The sequence below is a fragment of the Eleginops maclovinus genome, chromosome 1 (assembly GCF_036324505.1).
Source record: "Eleginops maclovinus isolate JMC-PN-2008 ecotype Puerto Natales chromosome 1, JC_Emac_rtc_rv5, whole genome shotgun sequence".
NCBI lineage: Eukaryota > Metazoa > Chordata > Actinopteri > Perciformes > Eleginopidae > Eleginops > Eleginops maclovinus.
In genome coordinates, this window is record NC_086349.1 from 12,198,399 (window position 1) to 12,212,400 (window position 14,002).

The following is a 14,002-nucleotide window of genomic DNA, read 5'->3' on the forward strand; positions in this document are numbered from 1 at the left end:
TCTTTTCTCCTTCACTTACTTCCTTTTACTCCCTCTGTTTTCTTTATTGGCATTACTTTTCCTTTCCTCTCATCTGCTTGTTTATCCGTCCCCATTTCCTCTTACCACTGCCTTTCCTTTTCTTATTTCCCCCATCTCTCTCTTCTTTCATGGACCACCTGTCCTTGTTTCTTATTCCTTTTCCATAACCCTTTCCTTTACTCCTATGCACTTGTTTCTTCTCTCCTTTCCTCTCCTACATTGTTTCTCCTCTCCTTGTCAACTCTCCTCTCATTGTTTCTCCTTTTCATCTTCTACTCGTTTCTCCTCCCCCAAACAAAACCACCATCCTCTTTCTACTCCTTACCATTTTGCTTCAGGGCAAAAGCAAGGAGCTGAAAAAAGGCGTGAAAAGGAGTCAGCTGTATCCTCCCTCCTCCATCACTGTACTCAACATCACACCCTGATCCACTCTGCACCACCCTCCTTCCACAATCCCTTCCTCTCCCAAACCTCCCCCATTACAAATCCTTGCATCGTCTTCGACTGAATATATGAACAAAGATATCAGCCTCCTGAAGGCAGATATGGCTGCATTTTTGTCACAATGACGCATGTAGCTCTTCAATACATGGAATATATTTTACATTTCCTGTTTCTTGGCTCTCTTAGTGATTGCAACCCAGCAGCAATGTTCGCACATGGATCTGTAGGCCAACACTTAGCCAGATATGAGTCATAGCCATCATTGAATGAAACACACATTTCCTTTAGAGAGAGAAAAGGATGGCAGCAGAGGTGGTACAGCTCATTTATATTATAAAGAAATGAACTGCATATGGACTGCACTCGTCATACATCACTGCATACTGGTATTTTTATTTGTTTTAATCATTTTTATTTGTTTGTATATGAAACTGCCGATTTGACCATATATGTATCCGTTTCTTAGTTATTTAGACCTTTTTCTTATGCTTTTTTTCATGTTTTATTTGTATCACTTTCATTGTAAGCAATTGTGAGCTAATTTATTTTCTGATGTTCGGATACTGCCTCTGCTTTTAAGTCGCTGTGCATAACATAACTACTTTGATGCTTAGACATTAACAAACAGTAGATGTTACACACCCATCGCCGTGGAATGAAATCTATAAAAAAAATGAAATGCATACTCCTTTTCCCTACCTTTTCTTGGCATTATGAAACAGATTGCAGAGATATTTGCACTGCCTGAGGACAATGATCACTTCGGAGACATGTATCCTGTGAGAGCTAGGAAAGAGATAATCTGTAAATAGCAGAGGAGCGGTATATTAGAAGCAAAGATTGGTTCACACAGTAAAACAATCAGCCCTGTTTAACTGGTCAATTCTAATGAAGTTTCTGGGAAAGCAGAGAGGCTGGCACACCTGTTGGTCTCCGGGGAAATGCATCTTTTGGAGCGTTATGAGGCTGTCTGTGTCTGTGCGCTCTTATCTCTCCAAATTTAGATTGTGAGAGATATTTATTTTGATGCGTGACGTGTGGCTTCGAGGGAGGCAATTCACAGGGAAGTAACAGCATTGAGGGAGTGTGCCTTGATCAAATTAGTCTTTCTAATTCAATCTGTTCACAGCACTTGGAGTCCATCATGGTTTATTCAGTAAGGTGAGCGTACTAATTGTGCTCTGGTTTCTCTCCCTCTTTCTCTCTCCCTGCTTTCACTTTTACTTATTTTTTTTCATCCTTGTATCCCCATCACCATACTCTCTCTACCCTTCACCCCTGCTTTTGATCCATCTCTTCTACAAACCCACACCCATTTTTCCTTACCCCATTTATTCATCCTGCAAAAACTCTTCCAACTGTCCCTGTAGTAGAGTTAGTGGACCAGCAGAGAGTGCTGAGGAGCGGCTGTCTGGTGAGCGGGGTCCACACTCCACCCATCCGCCGTAACAGCAAGCTGGCCACCCTGGGGCGCATCTTCAAGCCCTGGAAGTGGAGGAAAAAGAAAAATGAGAAGCTAAAGCAAAGTTCCACAGGTATGGTTGCTGGATCACCAGTTAAAAAAATAAGATAATTAAATATTATCAGAGCGTGATAGGCCTACATTTCCACCTTGTCATCTTAAGCAGCCATGGCCGGTATCTACATTTTTCGATCATTATATTGCTGATCCCACGGCTAAATTCGAGATGAAGTGTACTTTTGAATCAAGGTGATATAGTGGGTGAATGTAATTTAAGGACATTGAGACATGTGGTCACAGCATCCCCCAGAATGTGGTCCTTTTTTTCTAATGTAAAAATGTATTTATTTCTATTCATATTATAGCTATTTATTGAGAGTGTTTTTCCACTTCTATTTAATAGTTTCTTGTAGATTTAAAAGTCAATATTCACATCAAAGGATATGTTGGGTTCAAATGATAAATTGTAATTGCCAGTCGTAAACAGAGAAATATAAATAGCAGGGAGTGAGCAACAGGAGGTACAGCATCATTACTAGAAATGACTTTCTATGAATGGAGATAATACATATGAATGTCACTAAGTTGTATTTATCCACAACACAGAACTCTTGACATACTTTTCCCCTTACTTTCCTCGCACAGATGTAGCATTATCCAGCAGTCTTCTATGCCAAGACCCATGCTCCCCCATCCAGGGCTGCTGCTCAGACGGTGCAGTCCTGCTTGGAGGGTTCGGGGGGTCTTTGACCTCAAACCTCACAGTCAGCAGTGTGGAATACCTCTGTCCTGAGGAGGACCTTCCCCCACCAGGTAGGACAATCGATCACTGAGTCATCTAATTAATGAACATCATGTAGAGAAGCAGCGAAAACAACAGATAAGGACAAAAATGAATATTTGTAAAATGGAGTGGCGTCTTTACTCAGATTAAAGAAGATGAAGAGGTTTGTACTGCTTTCTTCCAACAACAAGCCTTTCATTTTATAATGCAATTCATTATGTATGCATCATAAGCAAAGGTTTTATACAATTGTGTAACGTTTTAATTGTTTATGTTATCCACAAAGCTATATGTGAGTCGATTCTCTACATTTGTATCTCTAGAGGGCAGCAAAGTCAACTCAATAACCTGGCCTCCACTCTCATCTGCTATAAGAGTTCTCAATAGGCATATTCACAAAAGCAGTACATTTCAGAATTTAACATTGTAGAAATGATCATCAATAGGATCAATGCAGCTTGTCAAAGTTCTACTAAAATACAATTCAACCTCAATTTTGAATTCCTCTTTTCCTTCATTTCTGTTTTACAGCAGTCGCCCCTCCTCAGGACTGTGAACAGGTGGAGGAGAATGTATTACTACCGGAGGAAGAGGGGGGTGAGGAGTTGCACCCTGCCGGGGATTTACCTGAGGGGCTGCAGGACGGGGGCGAGCAGATGGAAGAAAGAACAGAGGAAGAAATAACTACAGGAACGTCCCCACCACAAGTACCTCCAAAACCATTGCACCAGCTGAGTCCATGCAATGGTGAGTAAACCTGAATGTAAAAAAGCTCCATTACGAGTAAATGTCCTCCATTCAGAAAAATACTTAAGTGCAGAAATCATTTTTGTGAAATATACAGAAGGTTTAAGAAGTACTCTTTCAGTACTCCTGTGACTGGTGGAGTATAACACATTGTTGAAACTGATACGTCACGCAGCCTTATACTGTGACTGAATTTAAACCCTTACAGTTTGGTCGGTAGGGACATCTGAAATGTCTAGATGATTGCTGGTTGGAATAATAAAGTTCTTCTTCACCAATTTGTATTAACTATGTTACCTTTGGAAGTTTAGAGGAGAAGTGTCTCTGTGATGAAATGACTTAGAACTCATAATCATCAAACCTAACAAGGAATAAGACACTGTTCAAAAGATGACAAAAAGGTTACTGATGTATTAGAAGATACTTATTAAATAAAGAAGATTCATTACATGCTTTGTCAATGGTATGACATGGTAAACACTTCCTGCCACTTAAGTTATATAATATATAATATTAAGGAACTAGGGTGTTCACAGACATTAGTTAATGTTTGCTTTACATTTTCATAGTTACACTCTGTGTTGCCACATCTGACAAAAGTGTGTTGTTCAGACAGATACATTGGTCTCAAACAAAGTACATTTCTCCCCTATTTGTGTCTGGATAATGTCTCTTAAGAGAAGAAGAATGTGAATAATAGGTTCAATATTTACTTGGTGACTAAGGAGCTATAGAAAAAATGAGGGAATATCTTCAGGAAGAAATGTGTTCATCCCTACAGGGAGAGATCCAGAGGCTTAGTGCATTGTATCTGCTGTGGTGGGTCAGGGTGACCCGACACGATATTTACTGTGTAGTCTGACAAATCCTACTTTTGGTACACAGACATTGTTTGAAAGCCAAAGTTGGAAATAATTCAGGTTCATGTAGACTCCTGTGCACATACAGACTAGATCGAGCCAACCTTTTAGACATGAAATAAGGAACATACATGCTGTAGATACAGTGCAGATGGCAGGTTGGAAAAGTGGTTTGATGTGTAATTTCTTTCCAAGAAAACTCCAGATGTTCAGTTTTCTGCTCATTTTAAAGATGTGTTAGACAGCAAGTGTACTGGGAAGTCCATATTCCTATAAGTAGACATGTAAAGTTGTTTCCCAAAGCTCAGCTCAGTATCAGTGAGATCCATTCCAGCTTCCATGAGCCTGCAGAAAAATATGAGGTTTTGAGGAAATGAAAGAAAGAAGAAATTATGTTAATTAACCTCCGAAGATTTTCTGCTCCCCACTCCCTTTCAGATTCAGGCCCTGCATCGCTACCCACCCACCTGCCCAACTCCTACCTCCCCAAGGAGCCTCCACCCAGGGCCACAGAGAGCATGGTTTCAATGACCCTGCCACTACGAGGGCACCTGACCAACAGCTCAGGGTCCCCACATATAGGCAATATGATGCATCCTCCCATGCCTCCTAGCTGCATTATGGAGGAACTGCAGAGAGCCTTTGCTTCCAAAAACAGACAGGAGAGGTGAGTCCTAATAACATCTGTTCATGTTAGCGACTTCTCTCAGACACTGGGACTGCCAAAAACAAATATATTGCTTTGTTACTGGTGTGCTGGCTTTGGTGACTTATTGTACTTAATGTACTTTGCTACCAATTCTGACATTTCTGAAAATACCACCATATGTTTACGTTTCCCCCGTAAAAATAAGTTCCCAAACTGTGTCTAACCAAGGGCAACAAAGATTTTATTTTGAAAAGTCTTGAATTAATTAAAGTAAATGCAGGGTTTAACAACTGCACAACTACACGATATAGACAAAAGTATTGAGACACTCCTCTTAATCATTGAATTCAGGTGTTTCATTCAGTCCCATGGTCACAGGTGTGTAAAATCAAGCATCTAGCCATGCAGTCTGCTTTTACAAGCATTTGTGAAAGAATGGATCCTTCTAAAGAGCTCACTGGATTCGATCGTTGTACTGCAATAGTATGCCACCGTTGCAACAAGTCAGTTGCTGAAATGTCTTCTCTCCTAGATATTCCCCGGTCAACTGTAAGTGGTATTATTGCAAGGTGGAAACGTTTAGGAACCACAACAACTCGGCCATGGAGTGGCAGACCACGTAAAGTTACATAGCGGGGTCGCCGAGTGCTGAGGGAAAAGGCGACAGTCGCCAAAGCTCTGCTGACTCAATAACTGCAGAGTTCCAAACCAGCTCTGGGATGAACTAGAATGGAGATTGCGAGGCAGGCCCTCTCGTCCAACATCAGTGTCTGACCTCACCAATGCTCTTCTGGATGAATGGGCAAAAATTCCTACAGACACACTCCTAAATCTTGTAGAAAGCTTTCCCAGAAGAGTGGAAGCTGATATAGCTGCAAAGGGGAGACCAACTTCAAATTAATGCCTAAGAATTTGGAAGGGGATGTCAAGAAAGCTCCTGTAGGTGTAATGTGTAGGTGTCCCAATACTTTTGTCTATATAGTGTATATCCCTAAAACAGATTACAACCTCTCACACAACCCGTGCATTACAATCAAATGCGAAAATATTGATGTGTACTTTTTTATATAGTTGTGTTGTTGTTGAACATATCTCTGTTTTTGGATTCTTCATTAACCAAGGCATGTGAGAAAAACAAAGTTTTCTTCAGGAATTCCAGGTGACACAGGGTGAGCAGTTTGGTGGAGTATTCCTTTAAGTATTGCTTTGTAGAGTGGCACCATTAAAGTATTCTAAATTTCAGACGTTTGGTCCCCCTGTCCTCTACGTTAATCCAACATTTCACCTCCTCTGTGCCCCCTCAGTGTCCATGAAGGGTGTGAGCAGGCCTCACCTCCCAGGCTGTGGTGTTCAGACGTAAGGCTCTCTCGCTCCTGCAGCTCAGAGAACCAGCACACTTTAACTTTCGGGGGCTGTGTGGGAGGTGGAGGGTCCGACTGGCCCAAGAAGGAGGCGGAGGAGAATAAGGAGAACATGCGGCTGGACCAGTGCTTCTCCAACACCTCAGGCCTCCCCAATGACCTGGAAGAATGGAATGACTCCGTCATCTCTGGTGGGTTAAAGAGCTTAGGGGTCCACAATGCAGTCCGAAGCATTTCCACATTCACACTTTCTTTTGTTTGGCGATGAAGTTTACAAATTGGTTTTTAAATTAAACAATGGCTGTGAGGTTACAGTGTTGACAATCGCTTACTTTTGATGTGCTCATCTCGACACTCGCTGATCAGTTTAGGAAATGTAGCCCCGTCATTGTCCTACAGCACTCCTAAACTGAACACTACATGTACCCTGGTTTGCCGTCGCCTCAGTTGTTGTATTTGTTAGTGTTTCTGCAATTCCACAATATAAAGCTGCACCAATCAATGTTTTTCAAAAACTATAGGTGACACGACTAATATGTATAAAAGGGTTTGCTCGTAGTTAAAAACCCACAGAGAATTATCGCCAAACATAATGTTTTCAGTGTACTTCAGCTCATTGTTTATGTATCTTCTAATGTATAGTGTGTATGTATAGTTCTAATAAATAGGGTTTAAAACTATATACTTGAACAACTTTGTTTGATCCAAAGCTTTTTACTATTCCATTTGATATAGTGCTTAAACATACTGATCATCATTTATAATTTAATATTTGAGTGGGACAGTAGCCTGGTTTTCTCATTTGCTAATCCAGCTTTAGCAGTTACAGATGAAGGGGCTACAATTTGTACAGCACGATAGATATTAATTGATGTGATCATTTGTCATTTTAAATCAAGTTTGCTGCAATACAGAGCAAACCTAATAGACGTTCCATAAATTGAATATATTCAACTGAACACAAGCATGGGGACTCTTAGTAGAGCCTAAAAAGGGTCTTAATAAGTAAGTATTTTCTGTGTGTTGATTTTTGCTTGTGTGGTTGCAGGCACACTTCCTCGCAGGCTAAGGAAGGAGTTGCTGGCTGTCAAACTACGAAACAGGCCCAGCAAGCAGGAGTTGGAAGACAGGAATATCTTCCCAGCCAGGAGTGACCAGGAGCGCCAGGAAATACGCCAGCAGATTGAGATGAAACTTGCCAAGTAAGAAAGGAAACTTTTTCTGCGTTGCCATCTGAGTATAAGTGTTATAAATATTAAACTTTACAAAGATATCAGTCCGAGAATTTCTCTTCGTCCTTGTCTAAATAATATATTGCTGCACCTGGAGGTGTAACGATGCAATCCCATGACAGATGTAGGCAATGCTTTGCAGGGTAACCTGTATGCTTAATTGCACCAGTTTATTTGAACAACCAGTAGGAGGAGGAGAGATAGAAAATCTGTTTTAAAAGGATTATCTGATTGTTTTGCCCTGACTTGATTTATTTTGTGTAATCTGCTGCTGCTCTGAGGACTGTTTGAGTGTAACGCTCAGGTCCAATCCTCATACTATTATATTCCCCCAAAAAAACTTAACCACTATAACTGACAAAAATCCCAATGGGGGGGGAATGATATATCTAGTCAAACTAGTAGCTGGCCACATGTGAATCGACTGTGAGTAAATTTCTGGATGATGTCAAAAGCATCTGCTTCTAGGCGCTGCTTCCAGGAAATCTCCCTGCAAGAAGAACTGCAGATGTTTGTACCTGTGCTCCCCCGCCAGGATATTTATAGAATAACTGGCTTTACTAACACAACTGCGGAACTTAATGGGAAAATAGTGACATCAAAAGTGAATGTATCACAAGGTCTACGTTTTTTAACACCGGCATATCAAACTGGGGCCAACCAGAGCGTTACATAACCTGCTGTGCAGAAACTGGCAAACAGGCACAAATACCACCCACACTTTCTTAAGAACAAGATGTATCATCTGTCTGTGAGACAACCTTGAATACTGCTTCTCAGTTCTATTCTTGGATTCACTGGAAGAAAATGTTTTGGTTATTTGTGAAATGTATAAGTGTTCACAACAAACTGCTTGTATAAAGGATGAGGGTGGAGCACAACGTGCATTATGGTAACAGGGTCTTTGTTTTGAAGACAGAGAAGTTCCACTTGTAGCACAGCAGTGAGAGAAGCTGCTGGTTACATAAAGATGGTTTTACACAGCAACAGGTTCACTTGATCATGAACCCATTTTCTTGATAAATAGCTGTTTTTGATTTTAGAATAATACAGAAAAATGATGGTCGTATGAGGACATAAAAGGACTTTAGAAGCAGCTACATTTGTGTGCTTCATCCTGACTCTGAGGCTGTGTTAAATGTATGTACATGTAAAAGGTGTTCTGGCAGCCGTTCCAAGTTTGAAGCTGTGTCTGTTGTTGTTATCTGTAAAGCACTATCGATCTTAAAAATGTACATTTAAATATTATTTAAAACAGTATCAGAATTATGCAAGAAAATGCCTTTCCATCCTACTGTACAGTATATGCATACATTAAAGGCATATTGCACCACTTTGGGAGGAATTCCTGGCTAAAAATAGCTCAAAATGGTACGGAGGAGGAAAAATCTAATTTCCCCTGGGCATTCATACTGAGTCACAAAACAATCTATCACACACTCCTCTGGATTTGCTCAAGGTAACTTCCACAATAGATTCTGCCGCTCTTTTTTGCGTCCTGTCTGCATCTCGCAATGAAGACCTACTGTTGCATTTCTTGCCGATCAAGCAGAAAATGCCATCAGGTATTATGGCGAATAATCACACCTTGTCTGTCCATTGTATCAATGACAGATGACCTTTCTATCTTTAGGCGATTGTGCGGCAGCCGCACTCTGCTGTTTCTATTCTTAGCTCCTGACACTGTTCAATAATGCATCTCCCCATGCACACCTTTCTCTCCACAATGTGTTGTCAGGGACTTATACCAGCAGAAATACCGGGGGTGGTGGGGCCTGGGGGGGCTGCTACAGTACTTAAGGAAGAACACTGGAAATGGCCAATTTTATCTCATTGCAGCTGAAATAAAAGGACAGCCTGAGAGCCTCTGCCACCCACTCGTTTTTCTCAGTTCCTTTGTTTGAATTTTTCATCCTTCCTTTGGCGGATAGGGTTGGATTTTCTTTTCTTACTCATTTTGTAGCAAACATCCTGAGTGGGAAATGGAAACCCTCATGCCAACAGGCGTTTAAGCGTCATCATTGGGGATACCTTTCAAAATCGTATTATGAAATCATATCCTTCACCCAAATGTGGAAAGCAGTGGGTTCTGTATAATAAACCATCTTCTGTCACCCAAGAGCAGAAGAGTGATAAGGTTTTTGATTCATGTGTCTGACAAAGGCCATATGACTATGTGACCAAAATAGTGTTTAGTATTCGCAGCGATCTCTGATTTATTCAGCTCGCGGCATAGAGGTGGTCTGTTGCTAAAAATAGCCTTAGACTCTCTGTAAAGCACATACAGCTCTGTGTGCAGTCCTGAACTCCCCATTAGTCTGTTGCTAGGGAGAAGCGAGATTTTCTGCGAGGAGATGCTATTGTCTCAAGGATACCAAGTGTTGTTGCTTAGCAACTCGGTGGTCAGGTCAATAATACATTGGCTGGTTGTATCCACTGGGGCTTTAAAAGTGATTTTCCGTGTCATCTGTTTGAAATGTAATACTGTAAGAGCTCTGGAAACACTTTGTCTATTGGTTAGTTTAGTGGAGAGTCGTGAAGCGAAAGAGTCGTTGTGTTGAGCTGTTCCCCACCTCATGAAGTTTTATGATAGAAGCATAAAATGTGGCTGATTTGATTGAGAACTGCTATAATAAAAAGGGGAACCTCCCTGAGAAAAAAGCAAGAAGAAAGACATGGATCAAACACCTGCTTACTGATCACGAGGAAAACACTGAAATTGCTCTAGACCACCCTCTGTTTGTGCTACATTTTTTATCTTATTTCTCAGAGGGGAGTCAACATATTGCTTTGTTTCTCGTGCTATTCTGGGATGTCTGGTCACACGTGTATTAATTAACACAGAACTGATTGCTCTTGTACTCATTAACGTATAGATTGACAAGTATAATTGTGTGTCTGTACAGCCTGCTCTCTTTCCTCTGCCAATGTTGTGATGTTGAAAACAAATCTTAAAAGCTTATACATAATGCAGTTTAGTACTGATGCATTTTCTGTTTTGATAGAGGTGTCTGTTGTTACATCAATTTGGTTTTGAATTTCAAATTCAACTTTGACAGGGTTTGGATGCTAACATTACTGAATTAGCTTTTCAGTGCCCATCACGCCAGTGATACACGCATTGGGCCACGTGCCTTGGGGTGTCCAGGTCTCAGTCTGTGTGACCTAACTTTGATCTTTCACAGGACAGATCAACAAAGTGTCAGGTGTTATCTTGGGTGAAGGCATCAAGAGAGTCCTGCTGAGTGGCGGCATTCTGCCCTCTTTGTCCTTTCCTTCCTGGAGGTGTGCTGTGTGGGGTGTGCCACATGCTGTCGGGCTGAGCCCTGTTGTGCTGCTTACATTTATTATTTATACAAATATGAATAGTTCACACGCACTGGGGACTCCGGGGAAAACATTTGATTTGGAGACCTTTTGGATGCTTTGATGGTGAAGGAACCTAACAGCCTGATATTAATGTAGTGTAAGTTTGATCTGAAAGTCTTAATATAGACATTAGAATAAAGAAGATCAGACCATAAAATAGCTTATCACATATTTCATTCCGTTGAAAAAAGATAATTTCTTTCTTTGTAAGAACTGGGGTGACCAGAAATAAAATGAGCTGTAGTAACAACATGGGTAAATGATGTGCCAGTAGCCCAGTGTACACAGGAGGATGCTGGGGATGCCGTGAGTAGCAACCTGCCAGGCACCGCCTCCTCCCCCTCATTATGCATGCAGTTACCGGGGAAACTAGGGGAGTCTCGCGCCGGCAGCCCGTCACGACTCACTTGAAAAGCGCCTGTAGTCTCTGTCGGATAGTAGAGAGCCCGAGCTGCTGATGCTGCGGAGTACATTTATCGCAATACGGCAGCTGCAACTGAGATGCAGCATATTGAAAGCAAGAAGTAATCTGGTGGGGGATTCTCAAACAGGAGAATAGCGGTTCTTGACTATTCCAGATGTGGGGAACGCCTCTGCCGAAGCACCACAGCCGGGGTTTGGATGCAAGATGGAGACATAGGGGATTCCTCTCGAGAACGCGCACAGTGAAGAAGCTACAGCCTGTTTAGGGAGGGAGAGGAGCTGGGCTGTGGAGGGAAACATGGTTCAAAACGTGGTTTTGGTGTTTCTCCGCAGGAGGCTGAGCCAGAGACCGAATGTGGAGGAGTTGGAGGGTCGAAACATCCTGAAACGTAAGTTTAACACTTCAATTTCTGTCTCCTAACTTACATTGCTGCCCCGGAATAATAATATTTACTACATGTAATTGGAAAAGCCCTGATGAAAAACACAGGGCAAGAAGATGCATTCGTGATCGCACAGATTGTCCGGTGTACATTATTCAGGAGCAGGAGAACGCATGGGTGCACATCTCCTCTCCACTGCTACAATGCCCTGTTATAGGAACTGCATTTGCAGACCATAGCTATGCAAACTTTCTATGACTCACATATTTTTTACACTACTTTAATTTTATTAGGGGCATTGAGTTTGTTAATCTTTTAAATGAATTAATCCCCTGCTGTGTTTAGAATAGTTGTAAATTGTTAACTTACTGATGTATTGACATTTTTTATTTTGTTGATTTCATTTTCCAGAGAGAAATGACCAGACAGAGCAAGAGGAGAGGAGGGAGATCAAGCAGAGACTAAACAGAAAGGTACCAAATTGTGTGATGTGTGTATTCTCCCTATATATCTATGTCGTTTCTGATGACAGTAAAACACAGGGACTCTATTGTCAGCTTGCTCTAAATGTTTTTTCAAATTTCTTGTGTTTCAGCTAAACCAGCGCCCTACAGTAGACGAACTTCGAGACAGAAAGATTCTGATCCGATTCAGTGACTATGTGGAGGTGGCCAAAGCTCAGGACTATGACAGGAGAGCGGACAAGCCCTGGACCCGGCTCTCGGCAGCAGACAAGGTGTGCATTTGTGTGGAACAAAGAGTAATGAATACTTGGTAACAATAAACAAATAACAGCTAGTGACCTGCAACAATAACATGGAATAATCCCTTAATCAATATCACTATTTAGATCAGTGTGATAACAAAATTCTCAAATTCTTCTGACTTATTCCATCAACAAGATTACTGTTATGACATGTTGCTGTTATTTAGCTTACCACACCGAACCACCTGTTTTCTTAAGATGTTGTTGAATATCATCCCTTTTCTCCTGCCGTTGTTTTCTCTCTTCTCTTTACCGAAGGCTGCAATCCGTAAGGAGCTGAACGAGTTCAAGAGCACCGAGATGGAAGTGCATGCCTCAAGCAAACACCTAACAAGGTCAGTATTGTGAAATATATGTTTGTGCGTAGTCCGTGATTGGGAAATGCATGCATGATCTATTCTGGGCTACAGCAGTCTATTTTTAGCTCTCCCCGCTCATCAAGAGGAGCTAAAGATAGATGGGTTGTAAAACGGGGAGGGGGGGAGTTGGAGTGATCGTCCTTCTGGAGGGCTCCTATTGCCAAGCAGAGAGAAATGATAAAAGAGAATCACGGCGTCCTTGGCTAAGCTTGTTAGGAAAGCAGGGGTCTTTGCTGCGAGTTGTAAAGTGACCCAGAGGGGGGACTGGATGCGAAAATGTGACCAGCCCCTACACACATTTAATGATTGTGCTAAAAATAGCCTCACAGATCTGATTAATAGCTGCAATGATAGCTGGCTGTGTGCTGGGAGAAAGGCACCCTCTGTTCTCACAATTTGTACTTCTCCCCTTCACACTCTGTTTATTTGCATGTTTATCTCTCCAGGTTTCACCGGCCGTGAGAGCGAGGTCTTTCTTCTGTGAAGAAATGCTGAGCTTGTTATTTCCTGGACAGTTCAAAGAGCCTGGAGCCTTTTTGTCTTGAGCGGTTCTTTAACGTTCTTCCAGCACCCTGGACTATCATATCATGTGTATGACAGCACGGATGTGGAAGAGAAGATGACGGTAATGTTTGCGGCAGTGTGTCCTGGAGACTACTGAATGTCGCCACATGGAAGCTGGCTGGTTGGAAGAAGACTGGTGGAGCCTCTGACTCTCTGGATGAGAGCGGAGGAGGAAAAAAACAATCGTGTCATTCAGTCAGTGTTGTTTTTTTGTACTATTTTATGGACTCCTTTGACAAGGCGGTGTGAACCCGTGTAGTGGGAGGAAGTTGTGCATGTGACCAGCTTCACCTTTTCTTAACTGATGAATAATGTGTCACTTGGACTGTGTAAAGACTGTGCAGTCTGGGGGAGGTCGTATTGGGGAGGAATTTGATATCAACTGTACATACAGTATGTCAATCTGAATGGGACGTCAATGTCTTCACTGAAAAGAGAAACACCTTTGTAAGCACTACTTGTCTTCAGAATACAAGGTCTTTTTTATAAAAAATGGCTTATTCTCATTATTTCCAACTGTTTTATTCTCAATCAAGAATTGTGTTAAAGAGGTATTTAAAAGCAAATTATTTATTTAA

General features: G+C 41.6%; 1 protein-coding gene across 2 annotated transcripts in view; it reads left to right on the forward strand.

Moving 5' to 3' along the window:
* The window catches only part of phactr3a (phosphatase and actin regulator 3a), a 29,718-nt gene extending 15,754 nt beyond the window's left edge, over nt 1-13,964 (forward strand). The window contains exons 2-13 of one of the 2 annotated variants that reach the window (XM_063885030.1): nt 1,836-2,000; nt 2,573-2,740; nt 3,243-3,458; nt 4,757-4,985; nt 6,089-6,136; nt 6,272-6,519; nt 7,377-7,530; nt 11,686-11,741; nt 12,147-12,208; nt 12,331-12,471; nt 12,760-12,836; nt 13,307-13,964. In XM_063885030.1, the coding sequence (XP_063741100.1) occupies nt 1,836-2,000; nt 2,573-2,740; nt 3,243-3,458; nt 4,757-4,985; nt 6,089-6,136; nt 6,272-6,519; nt 7,377-7,530; nt 11,686-11,741; nt 12,147-12,208; nt 12,331-12,471; nt 12,760-12,836; nt 13,307-13,322 (1,580 nt within the window). In that variant the 3' untranslated portion in view covers nt 13,323-13,964. The remainder of the gene's footprint in view (nt 1-1,835; nt 2,001-2,572; nt 2,741-3,242; nt 3,459-4,756; nt 4,986-6,088; nt 6,137-6,271; nt 6,520-7,376; nt 7,531-11,685; nt 11,742-12,146; nt 12,209-12,330; nt 12,472-12,759; nt 12,837-13,306) is intronic. The other variant, XM_063885038.1, reaches the window with a different exon arrangement.
* Nucleotides 13,965-14,002: the final 38 nt, after the last annotated feature.